The following is a 14,962-nucleotide window of genomic DNA, read 5'->3' as shown; positions in this document are numbered from 1 at the left end:
ATAAGTTTGTTGCCTATAATTCAGATCATTACTACCAGTGTATCGGGATTTTTTTTAACTTAAAACCGTTTAAGCATGCGTCCCTTTTCAAAGTTTTCAAACTGTTACCCTGATTTCGCAAGGTAATCTTTTATAGTTTTGTTACGTTTATATGCTATAATAGACACTTGAGTAAAAATTTCACTGCATTCTTTGTTTTTTGCATATTGTTCCAATGTTTTCTTATAATTTTAATAAAGTTTTTCACCATTTGGTTATATTGTGTAATAAGAGACTGAGTAAGTGGGTATTTTTTTTTTTTTTTTTTGTTCTTGTATTTCTAAAGTTTTTTTTATTATCGACTCTTTTCTGCATGCTTTTCATCTTTTTATTTTGCCAGATGTCAAACTGATGAGTCCACAACTTGATCAGGCAGCACCATATATTCCTATACCGCGAATTTAACCGCATTGCTAAATGTAGCCAGGCTAGTTTATCATGCACATTTAGGGCATGTCATAATTAGGCTTTTTCTTAAAAAAAAAAAACTAGCTTGCCTTGCTTGTGTTTTTATTGTCACAGCTTGTAATTATCTAAAAAAAATAATGGCATATATATTCAAAGTTTATAGGTCATTTGATGATATATATTTCTACGGGTTGGTTTCAGTAAACTTGCTCACAAAACAACAAAAACAACAACAATACTTTATTTTAAGAGGGTTACACAGTTAGCTATATAACTAATCTTCCCAGAGGCCCTCATCATGAGAAATCAAACAAAATGCAAACATATACATTGCATACAGTAGTATAAAAAAAAATGTGGCTGTCAAGTTGATAGCAAGAGTGTGAAGATTTTTGGTCAAAACTAAGTATGTACCATTGTATGCGTTTAAATTCTTTCTCAAATTGTGTGCCGGGACAGCCTATACTTCAAGTGCTTACATATTCTTGGAACAATACCTCATTTCTTCAGCGCTTTGATTGCCACTTGTTGACCTAAGATTGGATAGCACTTGAATTTGAATTTAAATATACATTTTTTTTGTTTTACAGTTGCGACTATTTAATCTGAAATATAACCCAGTTTGTTTGTGACATACAGATATCCGTCTGACTCTAGATTATATCATATATATATATATATATATACAAGTACACACCCGTTATATCGCGGGTCCGTGGCTGAATTAAAGTATATAACTATGCCTAAGCCTTATTTTAGTAATTGGTATTGTCATCTGATAAAGTCATGTCGATTATAAGATACACAGTTTTCTCTGCTTTCAAATCTTTCAGTTTGAACCCGTCGACCTGGAACTTATCAATTATTGGAAATATTAATTATTTGAAAAACAAAAGGTCCAGGCTATCCAGGAATGGGGTATTTTTTAATCAACAGCATTGTCCTAAGTCTTGCTGATTGCTGAATAAAGCTACAATAGGGAACAATTTGACAATGATTGAATTTAGTAGTGTCAGCCCTTTGATTATGACCCGTGTATACAGCAAAATCCTAAATACACCGTTTGGTGGTGCGCCTGTCAAATGCGGAACGTACAGATAAGGTAATAGATAACAGGTGAATATACTATTGGTATCGGTATCGGATTAGACCCGGAACTTGTTAATTATTGGCAATATTAATTATGTGGGGAAAAAAAAGGGTCTGGAGTGGTGTAATTTTTAATCTACACCATTGTCCTATATTAGTTATATATAGAGTTGAATTCTTTGATTTGTCGTTTTTACCCGATGACGGCTGACAAATTGGACCTCGTAATTTTAGTATTATAGATATGACATATATGTTTACGGCTTGGCTGCTTGACTAACGGTAACTACCCTTCGGAGCCTCTTCTGTAAATGCGTCATTGTTGAAATGCGCACATGTTCAGAGGGGGTTCACCTATTTTTATCCAATCAGAAAACCAGAAGTTATTCATTGCAAATTTCTCTTCCGCCATTTTTGTTGTATCGGGAGATGGATGCGGGAGGCCCTGGTCAATTTGATGCACAAAAAGCTGCTTTTGCTGACGCTGTAGCCCGTGCCCGACAGGTATCAATAAAACAAACATTTTAATTTCAGTTTACGTCTAGTATTCAGGTTAATATTAGACCACAGCTTTGTTTAGACGATCGTTTGGTTCGCTATTCCTGACCGCGTGCGTTTATTTTCCCCCACGCTTTGCAAACCTCGTGCGTTACTTTCCCACGATGCTTTACAAACGTTGTTGCCACTGAACAATAGTACACATTGCTATATTATATCGAAATACCTACACATCTCACAGACTCTTAAGCTTTTCACCTTTATTACTTTTACTTAAAAAGTCCATTGTTTCACACTGAATTCCTGGATTTACCACCGGCTTCCTGGGAAAATAAAAGCGAAAGCTGAATAAAAGCGTTTTATTTAAAGATATTCAATTTTAGCAGTGTTTTGTAAGGGTCAGATAATTGCAATTCGAAAATGCTGTTGTTGATTTATATTTTTAAAACTTATCGTGATATTTTATTGGATATGAATAAACTTTTTATAAAATTGTCCTGATGCAATAATGCTAGGGTCAAATATGAATAAACGTATTTACACTTTTGGTATTTATCTGAATCTTGCCTCGAATGACCTTAGATCTACTCCGAATCACATTTTGACTTCAAGCAACAATCACTTTTAAATTGTGACGTCAAATAATTTAAATTATGATGTCAAAGTTTACGGGAACCTGTGTGATTTTACGTAATGGTGGACAAATTTGCATATAAGTGTAAATACGTCTATTGACTTGTCTCTGTTTTACTTTGCATTTTCATGGTACACCGTTGATGGACCATAAGAGTTAGTTTTGCATCTAGTGATAATAAAGATGTTTGAGATATGTCATTTTTACTAACACTTGATTCAACTACATCTCTACATCAAATTGGGTATTATTATTATGTAAAGAGTCAGACGACTCACCTTACAATCTTTATAGGAAGAAGATGTTGTATCAGTGCCAATGAGACAACTCCCCATCCAAGTCGCAATGCATTAAAAGTTTCCAATCTTTATCATAGTTCATAGTACAGCCTTCCTTCAACACAGAAACATGGCTCACACCAATACAGCAAGTTATAAAGAGCCCAAAGAATGACATGTGTAAAACCATTCTAACAGCAAAACCAACAATCTCATCTGTATCAAAAAAAGATACACTTGTGAACCACATAAACAAACAACCACTGAACTGCAGGTTATGTTAACAAGTTTGCTTTGTTACTTTTTTAGTTGAAAATATGTTTTCATATGATTTTTTACCGCAATTTAATAATTACTTTTCTTTAAGACACTACAAAAAGTGTTGCTTGAGAAGTCCCCTGAAATTACACTACATTTACCCTCTTTCAGATTGCTGCTAAGATCAACCAGCCGGGACAAGGTGGTGGTGATACAGGGCCATTGAAACGTTCATTTGAATCAGACGGGCAAGGTACTAGAATAAAAAAATTTTATTGTATGAATTACTTGTTAAATGATATTGTCAATATTGAATGTGAATTGATAGGTTTTAGCTGTTATATCATTTAAAGGTACATTGTCTTAAACAGGGACAAAGAAAAGCATAACGGGAAAAAAAATCACAAAAAGAGGTATGCTGTTTCTTTTTAAACTTCCATTTTTACAAAATTTAAGATATAAAAAAAGGAAGATTTCATCATATTTATTGACAGTGTGCCTCTAAGTGAATTCACTTTGGTAGGGATACACATGTTGCATTTGTTTTCGTTACAGGTGAACCTGAATTCAAGAAGAGTACTCCTGATATTAATGATCGTATGTGTGATATTTGTAAAAACACATCTTTCACTGCACATCCTGGTTCGGAACAAATGTCCAATGTTTTTCAATTAACATTTCTTTAAATTGTTTAGAAACTTTGCTATTTTTTTTTTGTGTTTTTGGTTTATATAACGGTTTTGTATTGCATCCTTTTATCTCCTGAAATGAATCTGTGGATAGAGTAGAAAACAGAATATGTATATACTGAAAGGAAATGGTATTTAGGGTTACATTTTATTTAGTAAACCATGTTTGCCAGGAAGGTCTGCTTTATTTACAGTTTAGTTTTACATGTAACATTGAAGTAAAGCAAGCAGAGGTTGCTTTGTTCTATTTAAATGCATAGGCATTACTCTTTTTTTTTTAAACATTTTTTAGGGTTTTCAAACCCATTCCAATATCAAAAACCTATTATGACCAATTTTAGTCTTAAAATTGGCTATTCAGATTTTCTAAAAATAAGTATCTAAGCAGGGTTAAACTATAGTCCAGTATTTGAGTAAAAAGGTTCAGATTAAATACTTGTGACCAGCGAGATCTCGCAGATCTTTTGATTTTAAGTATTTATAGGTGTATACAGAAGCTTTTAAATATTGGAGTCTAAATAAAGTTTTGCTTGGCAGTGTAAAGATTCTGAGGATGCTAAACAAGTCATTTGTATTATAGTACATAGTCCCCATTATCATTGAAGCAGTTGATTATAGCATATCATACCATGCTGTAGAATTATGCATTTCATTAAAATGGGGGGGGTTGAAGAACAATAAGTTCTTGATGTACCAGTATTGTACATAGATTTGTACATTCTTTTCTTGACAAAGAAAAATTGCCGTTTTGAAAATGTATTTAACTCAACACACAAGTTTATTTTGACAAGTTAAAAAAAATGACTGCTAACTTTTACATTAATGTGACAGTTTTATTGACCAATGGTATAAAGTGGCAAATTCTTCATCCATTCTGCTACATGTAGGTCTAAATCAATCCAATTCAGTTCCAGTTCATAGTTTTGAGATAAAAGGATGTAAAGACAGTTGATTCTATTTTAAACAGCTTGGCATATATAATCATGAATTATTTTCCAATGTTATAAATTAATCCTCATGCATGTACACTTGTTAATGTGGATGTTTAAGGTAAGTGTTTTATATGTGATATTTATATATGTAAATCTATCAGACAATGATATTTCTTTTGTAATGCAGAGCTTGAATTTTCAGTGTTGACAATCTGAAGGAGAACCCTGGAGGAGATATTTAGAAACGTTGTGGATTGTACATACATGAAAAATGTTTTTCAGAGCACTGAGAATTTGAACCCTGTTTAAAGAAACTATTAATGTTACATTTTACTTAATAATAAGAGCATCAGGTCATTTGACAAATATATTGATATTTATAGATGTATCTTACATTGAGTTGGTTTGCTACTAGTATGTTACATATATATACTTGTAATTTCACTATATTTTTAAACGACCCCAAAAATTTTTAAATTTTTGGTCGTATATTGGTATCACGTTGGCGTCATCGTCGTTCGAAGACATTTGGTTTTCACACTCTAACTTGAGTAAAAGTAAATGGAAATCTATGAAATTTAAACACAAGCTTTATGACCATAAAAGGAAGGTTTGGATTGATTTTGGGTGTTTTGGTCCCAACAGTTTAGGAATTCGGGGCCAAAATGGGCTCAAATAAGCATATTTTTTTTTGGTTTTCACACAAAAACATTGGTATAAGTAAACTGAAATCTATGAAATTTTAACATAAGGTCTATGACCACAAAAGGAAGGTTTGGATTGATTTTGGGAGTTTTAGTCCCAACAGTTTAGGAATTAGGAGCCAAAAACAGGTCCCAAATAAGAATTTTTCTTGGTTTTTGCACAATCACTTTAGTATAAGTTAATAGAAATCTATGAAATTTTAACACAAGGTTTATGACCACAAATGGAAGGTTTGGATTGATTTTGGGAGTTTTGGTCACAACTAATTAAGGACCAAAAGGGTCCAAAATTAAACTTTGTTTGATTTCATCAAAAAATGAATTATTGGGGTTCTTTGATATGCTAAATCTAACCATGTATTCAGATTCTTAATTTTTGGTCCTGTTTTCAATTTGGTCTACATTAAGGTCCAAAGGGTCCAAAATTAAACTTGGCTTGGTTTTAACAAAAATTGAATTCTTTGGGTTCTTTGATATGCTGAATCTAAACATGTACTTAGATTTTTGATTATGGGCCCAGTATTTGTGGTCCAAATCGGGGTCCAACATAATTATATTAAGTATTGTGCAATAGCAAGAAATCATTTGCACAGTATTCTGCAATATTATAGCAAGAAATCTTCAATTGCACAGTATTGTGCAATAGCAAGAAATTTTCAATTGCGCAATAGCAAGAAATTTTCAATTGCACAGTATTGTCCCGTTTTCAAATTGGTCTACATTAAGGTCCAAAGGGTCAAAAATTAAACTGTTTGATTTCAACAAAAATTGAATATATGGGGTTCTTCAATATGCTGAATCTAACCATGTATTTAGATTTTTAATATTTGGGCCCAGTTATCAAATTGGTCCACATTGAGGTCTAAAGGGTCTAAAATTGAATATTATTTGATTTCATCAAAAATTGAATTCATGGGGTTCTATGATATGCTGAATCTAACCATGTATTTAGATTTTGAATATTGGACCATTATAGGTAAATGTTCAATTTAAAATTTTAAAAGTTTTTAGACCACATTCATTCTGTGTCAGAAACCCTATGTTGTGTCAACTATTTAATCACTATCCAAATTCAGAGCTGTATCAAGCTTAACTGTTGTGTCCATACTTGCCCCAACTGTTCAGGGTTCGACTTCTGCGGTCGAATAAAACTGCGCCCTGTGGAGCATCTGGTTCAATCTTAAAAGTTTAGTATACATATCCTTGTCTCCATGCCTCACTTGTAGTCCGTCATACTTCGGTATCTAGAATGATACACACAGAGTTCGCAAATTCTTTTTTTTTCCCCTGGTGGTCCTTGAAGACAATCTGCTGATCCTCACTATCATATCTATTGCAAAATACTAAAATTGTGTCAGTCCTTTGTCAAATTTTGGTGGTAAAATCTGTAGGACCATCACTTTTCGCAAACTCTGGATAAACATGTCTTCAAATTTTCAAGGGAGGAATTGTTATTTTGGATCAGATACTTACAAACAAAAGCATGGATGTGGGATCAGGATTTTAAGCAGATTGGTTATAATTAAATGTATGTTTTGATCAATATTAATTCTTGGTGAATTAAATATTAAATGTTTTTTTTTTTTGTGTCCTTAAACAATGCCTCATCTTCAATTATTCATAGCTACATATATAGCTCTTGATCTGTATTGATGTTTTAGGTTGTTCTACAATTGATAATGTTTTACAGTAGTTGAATTTTGAATCCATGATAGCACAATTTTCTCTCTAATAGCTAAGGATGGATAATGCTTATTTCATCAATTGATTGATATCATTACTTTTGTTTCATCTTTGTTTACTTTTGCATGTTTTGTGTTAAAAAGCTCTTTAAAATCCACAAAGCAAAATAAAATAAATTTTGGTACTATTAATAAAATGATTGATGATGTTGCCAAGTAATAAAGATGGATTGAGCACTTGCATAAAATGCAAAATAGGAATGTTAAATAGTTATCTTCCCAAACATTATTTATTGAAATATAATATATTATTTGGTTTGATTTTAACCATAACTACTGACTCCAAAATCTATGGGGGATGAATTGGGTAATAGAAGGAATTTATTAAGCCTGCTGAAGAGTGCAACTCAACTTGGAATAAGGGGCATTGTCATCTGAACTTGGTCACATTTTTTCTCTCTTTGCCATTATACTGCTCAAAAGTGAGGAAAGAATGGTGATACATTAATACAAGATGCCTGTTGAATTTTGTTTACCAGTTCCTCGTGAAATGGCAACTGAGTGTTCATAGTATTAGATACACAAATTGTCAGTCTAATAAACAGAAGAAAATTGTGTAAACATAAGCTTGTTCACTCTGCATAGCATTTTTTTTTGACATTGGACAATAATTCCCACTATGTGCTAAACTTTCACTTGTATGCATGACATCTCTATATGTTTAAATGGGAAAGCAGTCTTCATGATTACATAGAAAATGCAGTACCTTGTAGATTTACCTAACTAACTTTGTGTTTCATATAGATTAATGCTAGCTTTACTTGTAGATATAGCACAAGTCCAAGTTGTGTCTAAACTATTTTATTTTGAGATTTTGTAAAATTGGATTATGAACTTGTTATTCTGATTTGAAAACGGATAATATTTCTTGTAAACATATTTGGACTTGTGTCGCTGCAAGATGTCATTGTGTGTTTACAGTTGTTTTTGTTTGAAATCAAATTTCTCTACTCCTGGAAACAAGTGTCCAACATTTTTTATTAGACCAGTCCTATGTGCACAGTGGTATTTAAAGGGGAAAATATTCATTAGAGTACCTAAAAACATAAAGAAACACTTAAAAAAAAAAAAACTATTATTTTTCTTCAGACTATGAGAGTACACTGACATTAATAGCTACACATGTAAATAAACATCTGTTTTCATTAATTTTGATTAATTACAAGTAACTTCCTTTATTAGATATTGTTGAGAAAGAAAGTTAAAGATCTCAATGAGAAAAAAATCATTTTCATTAAAGTCGTAACTAGTCCTTGCATGCATTTATGTATTGGGGTTTTAAAGAAGTCAAAATTCTCTGGTAACAATGATATAGTTGTGGTTTAAAGTGACCTTTTTTTCTATCCACAGCATTAGGATCACAGATTAAGTCAAACCAAGATCAACAAAGGTATGTCATAATTAATATATATTACCAAGTAAATTAATGCAGGTTTCCACTTCTGAAATCATTTGATGCAGTTTACTTTCTGTAGTATTATATTGATTAAATTTTTGATTAAAGATGCATTCTTCTGATGAATGAAAATAACCAATTTGATTTTAAATATTATCTAGACTAATTACTTCTCTTAATGCAACTTTTTGGTTCTTTTCTTTGGTTTTAAATTTTTATGCTCCATTTATGGGCATTATGTTTTCTGGTCTGTGGGTCCGTTTGTCCGTCTGTCCTGCCTCAGGTTAAAGTTTTTGGTTGAGGTAGTTTCTGATGAAATTGGAAGTCCAATCAACTTGAAACTTAGTACACATGTTCCCTAATATATAATCTTTCTAATTTTAATGCCAAATTAGAGATTTTCCCCCATTTTCACGGTCCACTGAACATAGAAAATGATAGTGCGGATAGGTTTTCCGTGTACTGGGACACATTCTTGTTTTGTATTGAATTTTAGAGAATTATCTTTACACACCTAAAAACCGAGTTTTTATGCCCCACCTACGATAGTAGAGGGGCATTATGTTTTCTGGTCTGTGCCTCCGTGGGTTCGTCCGCTTCAGGTTAAAGTTTTTGGTCGAAGTAGTTTTTGAAGAAGTTGAAGTCCAATCAACTTGAAACTTAGTACACTTGTTCCCCATGATATGATCTTTCTAATTTTAATGCCAAATTATAGTTTTGACCCCAATTTCATGGTCCACTGAACATAGAAAATGATAGTGCGAAGTTCAGGTTAAAGTTTTTGGTCAAGGTAGTTTTTGATGAAGTTAAAGTTACATCAACTTGAAACTTAGTACACATGTTCCCTATGATATGATCTTTCTAATTTTAATTCCAAATTAAAGTTTTGACCCCAATTTCACTGTCCACTGAACATAGAAAATGATAGTGCGAGTAGGGCATTCGTGTACTATGGACACATTCTTGTTTCATTGTTTTTTCTTTTGATTATTAAAATTGTCAATGTTTGTAAATAGAATTTTCTAATAGATATCAATTTGAATTTTTTAGTAGAAGTTCAGCAGCTCAAGCTGCTAAAGAAGCAGCTCAAAGAATTAACCAACAGCTAGGAAAAGGAGGACCCACATCGCCCCCAGCAGTCAATCCAGCTCTGCAGAAGCCCGGCCCACATGCAGGATTGGGAATGGTGGTCACAGAAGAATTTAGAGTCCCAGATAAGATGGTTGGGTTGAGTAAGTTCTTAGATTTTGCAGTTCAAGAAGTTTGTTTCATTGTTTCTGTTTGGAGAAAGATTTTTCTTTCCCTATAACTAAAATATGAAATGATCGTCATTTAGTCAGCAACTATTATTCATAGCTTCTTCATATTTAGAACCAAGTTTCAACTAGACATGTTTTCAGATTCGTTGCTGTTCTATTTTTTGTTAGTTAAAAACTAATATATTTTTTTAACTGTATTACTTTTTTATGACATTTTGGTCAATTTCCTAGACAACTTTTTCATAGCTTCTTAAAATTTGACTTTTAATCTTTCAACATCAGATTCAATGATTATCAGCTAGCTGGCGAGGTATTTCAGTGTGTGCACTCTTTGTTTCTTATAGTAATAGGAAAAGGAGGAGAGCAGATAACAAGACTACAGGCAGAGACTGGGTGTAAAATACAGATTGCTCCTGGTGAGTTTCTATGTTTGTTTTATTCACTGACAAACATCTACCAATTTAAAAGGACTCAATCTTGGCATTTATTATTATTTCGTGTTTTTATAGAAAGTAAATACAGATTTGCGGTTTTCTTCTATCACTCCCCTACTGCTTATTTGAAATTTGCTTCATGGTCATTTTTATGCCCCACCTACGATAGTAGAGGGGCATTATGTTTTCTGGTCTGTGCCTCCGTGGGTTCGTCCGCTTCAGGTTAAAGTTTTTGGTCAAGGTAGTTTTTGAAGAAGTTGAAGTCCAATCAACTTGAAACTTAGTACACTTGTTCCCCATGATATGATCTTTCTAATTTTAATGCCAAATTATAGTTTTGACCCCAATTTCATGGTCCACTGAACATAGAAAATGATAGTGCGAAGTTCAGGTTAAAGTTTTTGGTCAAGGTAGTTTTTGATGAAGTTAAAGTTACATCAACTTGAAACTTAGTACACATGTTCCCTATGATATGATCTTTCTAATTTTAATTCCAAATTAAAGTTTTGACCCCAATTTCACGGTCCACTGAACATAGAAAATGATAGTGTGAGTGGGGCATTCGTGTACTATGGACACATTCTTGTTGATTCCTATTTTGCACTTGTCATCAATTTGAATCAAATTAAGAAGAAAAAAGAAAAATAATCAAGGTTACATGTAATGTAAGAGGTGTTCAAAAATTAACTTGAAAAACAAGATACTATGTCAAACATCATGACAAAATGTGAACAATTCAGTAAAACCTCTGATTGTCCTGGGTTTACATTAATTTTGACAAGAATAAGATGTTAAAAGAATGTGCTCTCAAAAGAAACAAGCTTCAAGTCAACTGATAAAATTTATTATCCAGGTGAAAAGTGCTGACATTTAATGATTTTGTATATCAATTGATCTAATCAATTATTGTAAAAAGGAAAAACAAAGATATAACAATGATGATGTTTAATGGACATTGCAATATAAGTGAAAACTTTTTTTTTCTAATATGTAGTATGTTGGTTGAATATATGAAAATAAGTGCTGACTATTTGATTCCTTAACTGTGTTGCAGGGGAATAATATGGAATCGCCTTTAAGTAATTAGTCTTTTATGAGATTGTTTGTAATCTAAAATTTGTTGGTTTCAATTTTAGACAGTGGTGGACTTCCAGATAGACCATGCCAACTAACAGGGAGTGCTGCTTCTATTGGGTATGTACACATAGTGTTATTGTAATTTTATCACCAACATGAAGCTGAATTGAAAAAAAGTTAATACCTGACATACTGTGAATTCATTATTATTTTTATGTGGTATTCAGGGGTGTGTAAATGGTATGCCCGACTCATACATTTGAACAACCGGACAAGTAATTTTTTTTGTCTTGGTTGCCCGTGGACAAGTAAAAAAACATACAAGACAAAGTTCATATCCAACAAAAACATAAAATTAATTTCAAAACGTATAAAGATGTTTAATTTATGTAAAAGAAACCAATGTTCAGCAAGTAAAAACATCAACGTTCAAGACGATAAATATTACATCATACCGGAAATAGATCGATTACCAAAATAAATAAAAATAAGTACGCAAACCCGAGTCGCGTAACATTGCATTGTCTTTGTCCATTGATAAGGGATCGTCGATTAGGTTTTATCCATCATTTACCAGAAGTGTCATTTCTTTAAATTTTGTATCGAGATTCAGATTAAATACAGTACATTCTGGTTATTTGCATAGCCTATTTGTCAGACGAAATTATGCAATAAAGCGGAGTATGCTTATATCCGAAATGCAAAATTACGGAGTCAAATAACATCGGTAGTGCAGATCAGTAAAGGAAATCCCTGAAGAAAGATGAATGTTCATAACCCACTTGCAACATATGGAATGCTTATTTATTCTAATAAAAGTTATTTGTCTAGTGTCATACATTTTATTTCTGCATTCTTTCAATAAAGTTTATAAACACATTTTGTTTTTAGTTTGTTTATGTACCGACTTTTCCTTTACCTGTGATACGAAAATAAAATTGTTCTAAAAATAGATTTGTTTCTATGACCTGGGTGTACACATTAAATCGTTACGCTTTGATTAAAACAAACTGTTTAACAATGGTACTCAGTTTATAATCATTTTAAACAATAAATGTGTAATGAACTGCCTTTGATATGCAGTATTTACCGATTGCACAATGATGTAACACTGTTACTTTAACCTCGTTAGTTTCGTATAACAGGTCATGGGGCCCTGTACGGGTTATTTGCTGGAAACGAGTGTTGAAAGTTAGATAATATAATAATTGGAAGTAAATGTTCTTTTAAAAAAATATTAAAAATGAAAGATTGATTTACAAAATTCTTCAACCATATATAAATGTCCTGTACTATTTAACATAAATGCAGATCCCCCCTAGCCGAATTACGAGATTAACACATTGGATAATGATCAATAATTAGCAGGCGTTAATGTTTTTAAAATTCACCTAAAATATAATCTATGAACAATGTTTGAAACCCAATCAATAATTAACACCTTTGGAAATAGAAGATCATAGAATGGTTGTGTTTTTACAACAATCAGCTGATTGACATTTTTATGACCTCGAGGCTTAAATTAGAATATGGGAAACTTTACCTGTGTACACATCGAGGACTTTTTTATAATCATATAAACAAGAAAGAAACTGTTTTAAAACTTTATTTAAATAACACAGAAGTAAATGTGAAATAATAACAAAAATAATGATGCAGTCAAGAAAAATATACTTACCAAATTGCCGTTTTCGGTAAAAAATCTCGTCAGTTTTAACTAAGCATATCTAGCTGGCGATTATTTTCTATGCAATTAACCGAAATGCCACTTGTAAGGCTATGCATATAACCAGACAATTTAACATTAGATGAATGGGAAATGGTTTTGTGCTGGAGAAAAGTATGCAATTAACCGAATTATGCTATTAAGCGGTATGCAATTAAGTGGAATCGACTGTACTTAATAAAAAGGTGGGCAAGCAAGACAAAAAGAGTCAGGAGTCGAGTAGAAAACCTTAAATGCAAATGGAAGACACAGAGTATTTAAAAAAAAATGGAAGCGAGAATTTCAGACATTAGTTTACATTTCTTCAATCTGTCCTAAAATTTAGTATATGTATCTACTGGCTATAATTTGTATTCAAAAACTGTTGCAAAATTGTCCTTTACATGTCATTTCATTGGTTGATTTGCTGTTAGGTTTCTGTCCAATTGATGTCAACCCATTTCCTACTTTCCTAATTTTTTACACATTTAAACAAATAGATGTCATTTGTTTGTGATGCACAACAGTGCTAAGTAAGAATCATATATTAGCTAACAAGAAATACTTCAATATTTATTGGGATCATCAGGGCAAGTAAAATTTTAGGTTTCACTTGCCCGGGGACAAGTGCTCACAACAAATATTTCCACACCCCTGGTATTTGTTTTGATATCAATTTGTCTAAAACATTCTAATAAGATAAGTAAATTTTATTATCTGCATAGCTCAGCAGGTTTAGCAAATTTTTGGTCACTATGATATACATTTCACACTAGAGTGATAATTAATTTTTGTGATATTAAATGTCCATTTTCTTTTATATATAGAAGTCTGGTAAAGAAATTTATCAGGAGTCTTGTTTTTGGTTCAATTGCTTGTCCAGGAAAAGATAAACATTACACTATACAGTAGTATAGAACATTTTCCTATTGAATATATATATATATATATATATATATATATATATTTTGAGGACTTGAATCTTTGACAACATCATGTACAGTTAAAGTAAAAGAATGAATAAATTTTCCTTAACAGTGCTTGTAAACAGCAGATGCAGGATATCATTGCCAGAGGACAGAGTGGAAATGGTATGGAGATGGGAATGGGAGGAGGACCAGTCGGTGGTGGCAATGGTGGAATGTATGGGGACATGCAGACTGTTGTAGAAATGTTGATTCCTGGTAACAAGGTCGGACTCATTATTGGAAAAGGAGGAGAGACCATTAAAGTCTTACAGGTTAAAATAAGCTTCAGACATTGCTTTATTAAATAGAACTGCATTTAATTCTATTTCACAGTACAATGTTGAGGATTTTCTTGAGAAATTCTTGTTCATTTTTAGGAATGCAATTTCCCCCCAATATTAACAGTCATGGTTGACTTTGATCAAGTTATTTAAAACTTGTTCAACTTGCTTTATTTATATGTAAGATAGCAAACTTGTCTATAAGCTTTAAATTCTTTACTCTTTGTATAATGATGTTTATTAATTATAGGAAAGGGCAGGTGTTAAAATGGTTATGATACAAGACAGCAATATTCAAACAGCCAATGAAAAACCTTTGAGAATAACAGGAGATAATCAGAACTGTCAGGTAAGATGCCCTCTCTCAACTAAAATCTAATTAAAAAGGATGTTACTACGGTAAATTCTATAGAAGTGATGGAATGACACAGATTATTATTGTGTGGATTGTCTGTAGCTTCCAAATATATTATAATAGCAAACTTGGACAGACATTCAGTGATATTGATGGCTTTTTTCAAAATTAACTCTACCCTTTATTATTGGGAAAATATGTGTCATTTTCATCAAA

At 32.2% G+C, this 14,962-nt stretch overlaps 1 protein-coding gene across 7 annotated transcripts in view; it reads left to right on the top strand.

The window, feature by feature from the left end:
• Positions 1–1,889: 1,889 nt before the first annotated feature.
• The window catches only part of LOC143064272 (far upstream element-binding protein 1-like), a 36,827-nt gene continuing 23,754 nt past the window's right edge, over positions 1,890–14,962 (top strand). For 3 of the 7 annotated variants that reach the window (XM_076237005.1, XM_076237008.1, XM_076237001.1), the window contains exons 1-9: positions 1,890–2,040; positions 3,376–3,457; positions 3,760–3,801; positions 8,622–8,661; positions 9,718–9,899; positions 10,271–10,342; positions 11,497–11,554; positions 14,181–14,382; positions 14,642–14,740. In XM_076237005.1, coding sequence (XP_076093120.1) covers positions 1,966–2,040; positions 3,376–3,457; positions 3,760–3,801; positions 8,622–8,661; positions 9,718–9,899; positions 10,271–10,342; positions 11,497–11,554; positions 14,181–14,382; positions 14,642–14,740 — 852 coding nt within the window. In that variant the 5' untranslated portion in view covers positions 1,890–1,965. The remainder of the gene's footprint in view (positions 2,041–3,375; positions 3,458–3,759; positions 3,802–8,621; positions 8,662–9,717; positions 9,900–10,270; positions 10,343–11,496; positions 11,555–14,180; positions 14,383–14,641; positions 14,741–14,962) is intronic. The other 4 variants (XM_076237002.1, XM_076237004.1, XM_076237003.1 and 1 more) reach the window with 4 other exon arrangements.

The sequence above is a fragment of the Mytilus galloprovincialis genome, chromosome 2 (genome assembly GCF_965363235.1).
Source record: "Mytilus galloprovincialis chromosome 2, xbMytGall1.hap1.1, whole genome shotgun sequence".
Taxonomy (NCBI): domain Eukaryota; kingdom Metazoa; phylum Mollusca; class Bivalvia; order Mytilida; family Mytilidae; genus Mytilus; species Mytilus galloprovincialis.
Note: the sequence above shows the minus strand (reverse complement) of the source record. Positions and strands in the feature narration are given on the sequence as shown.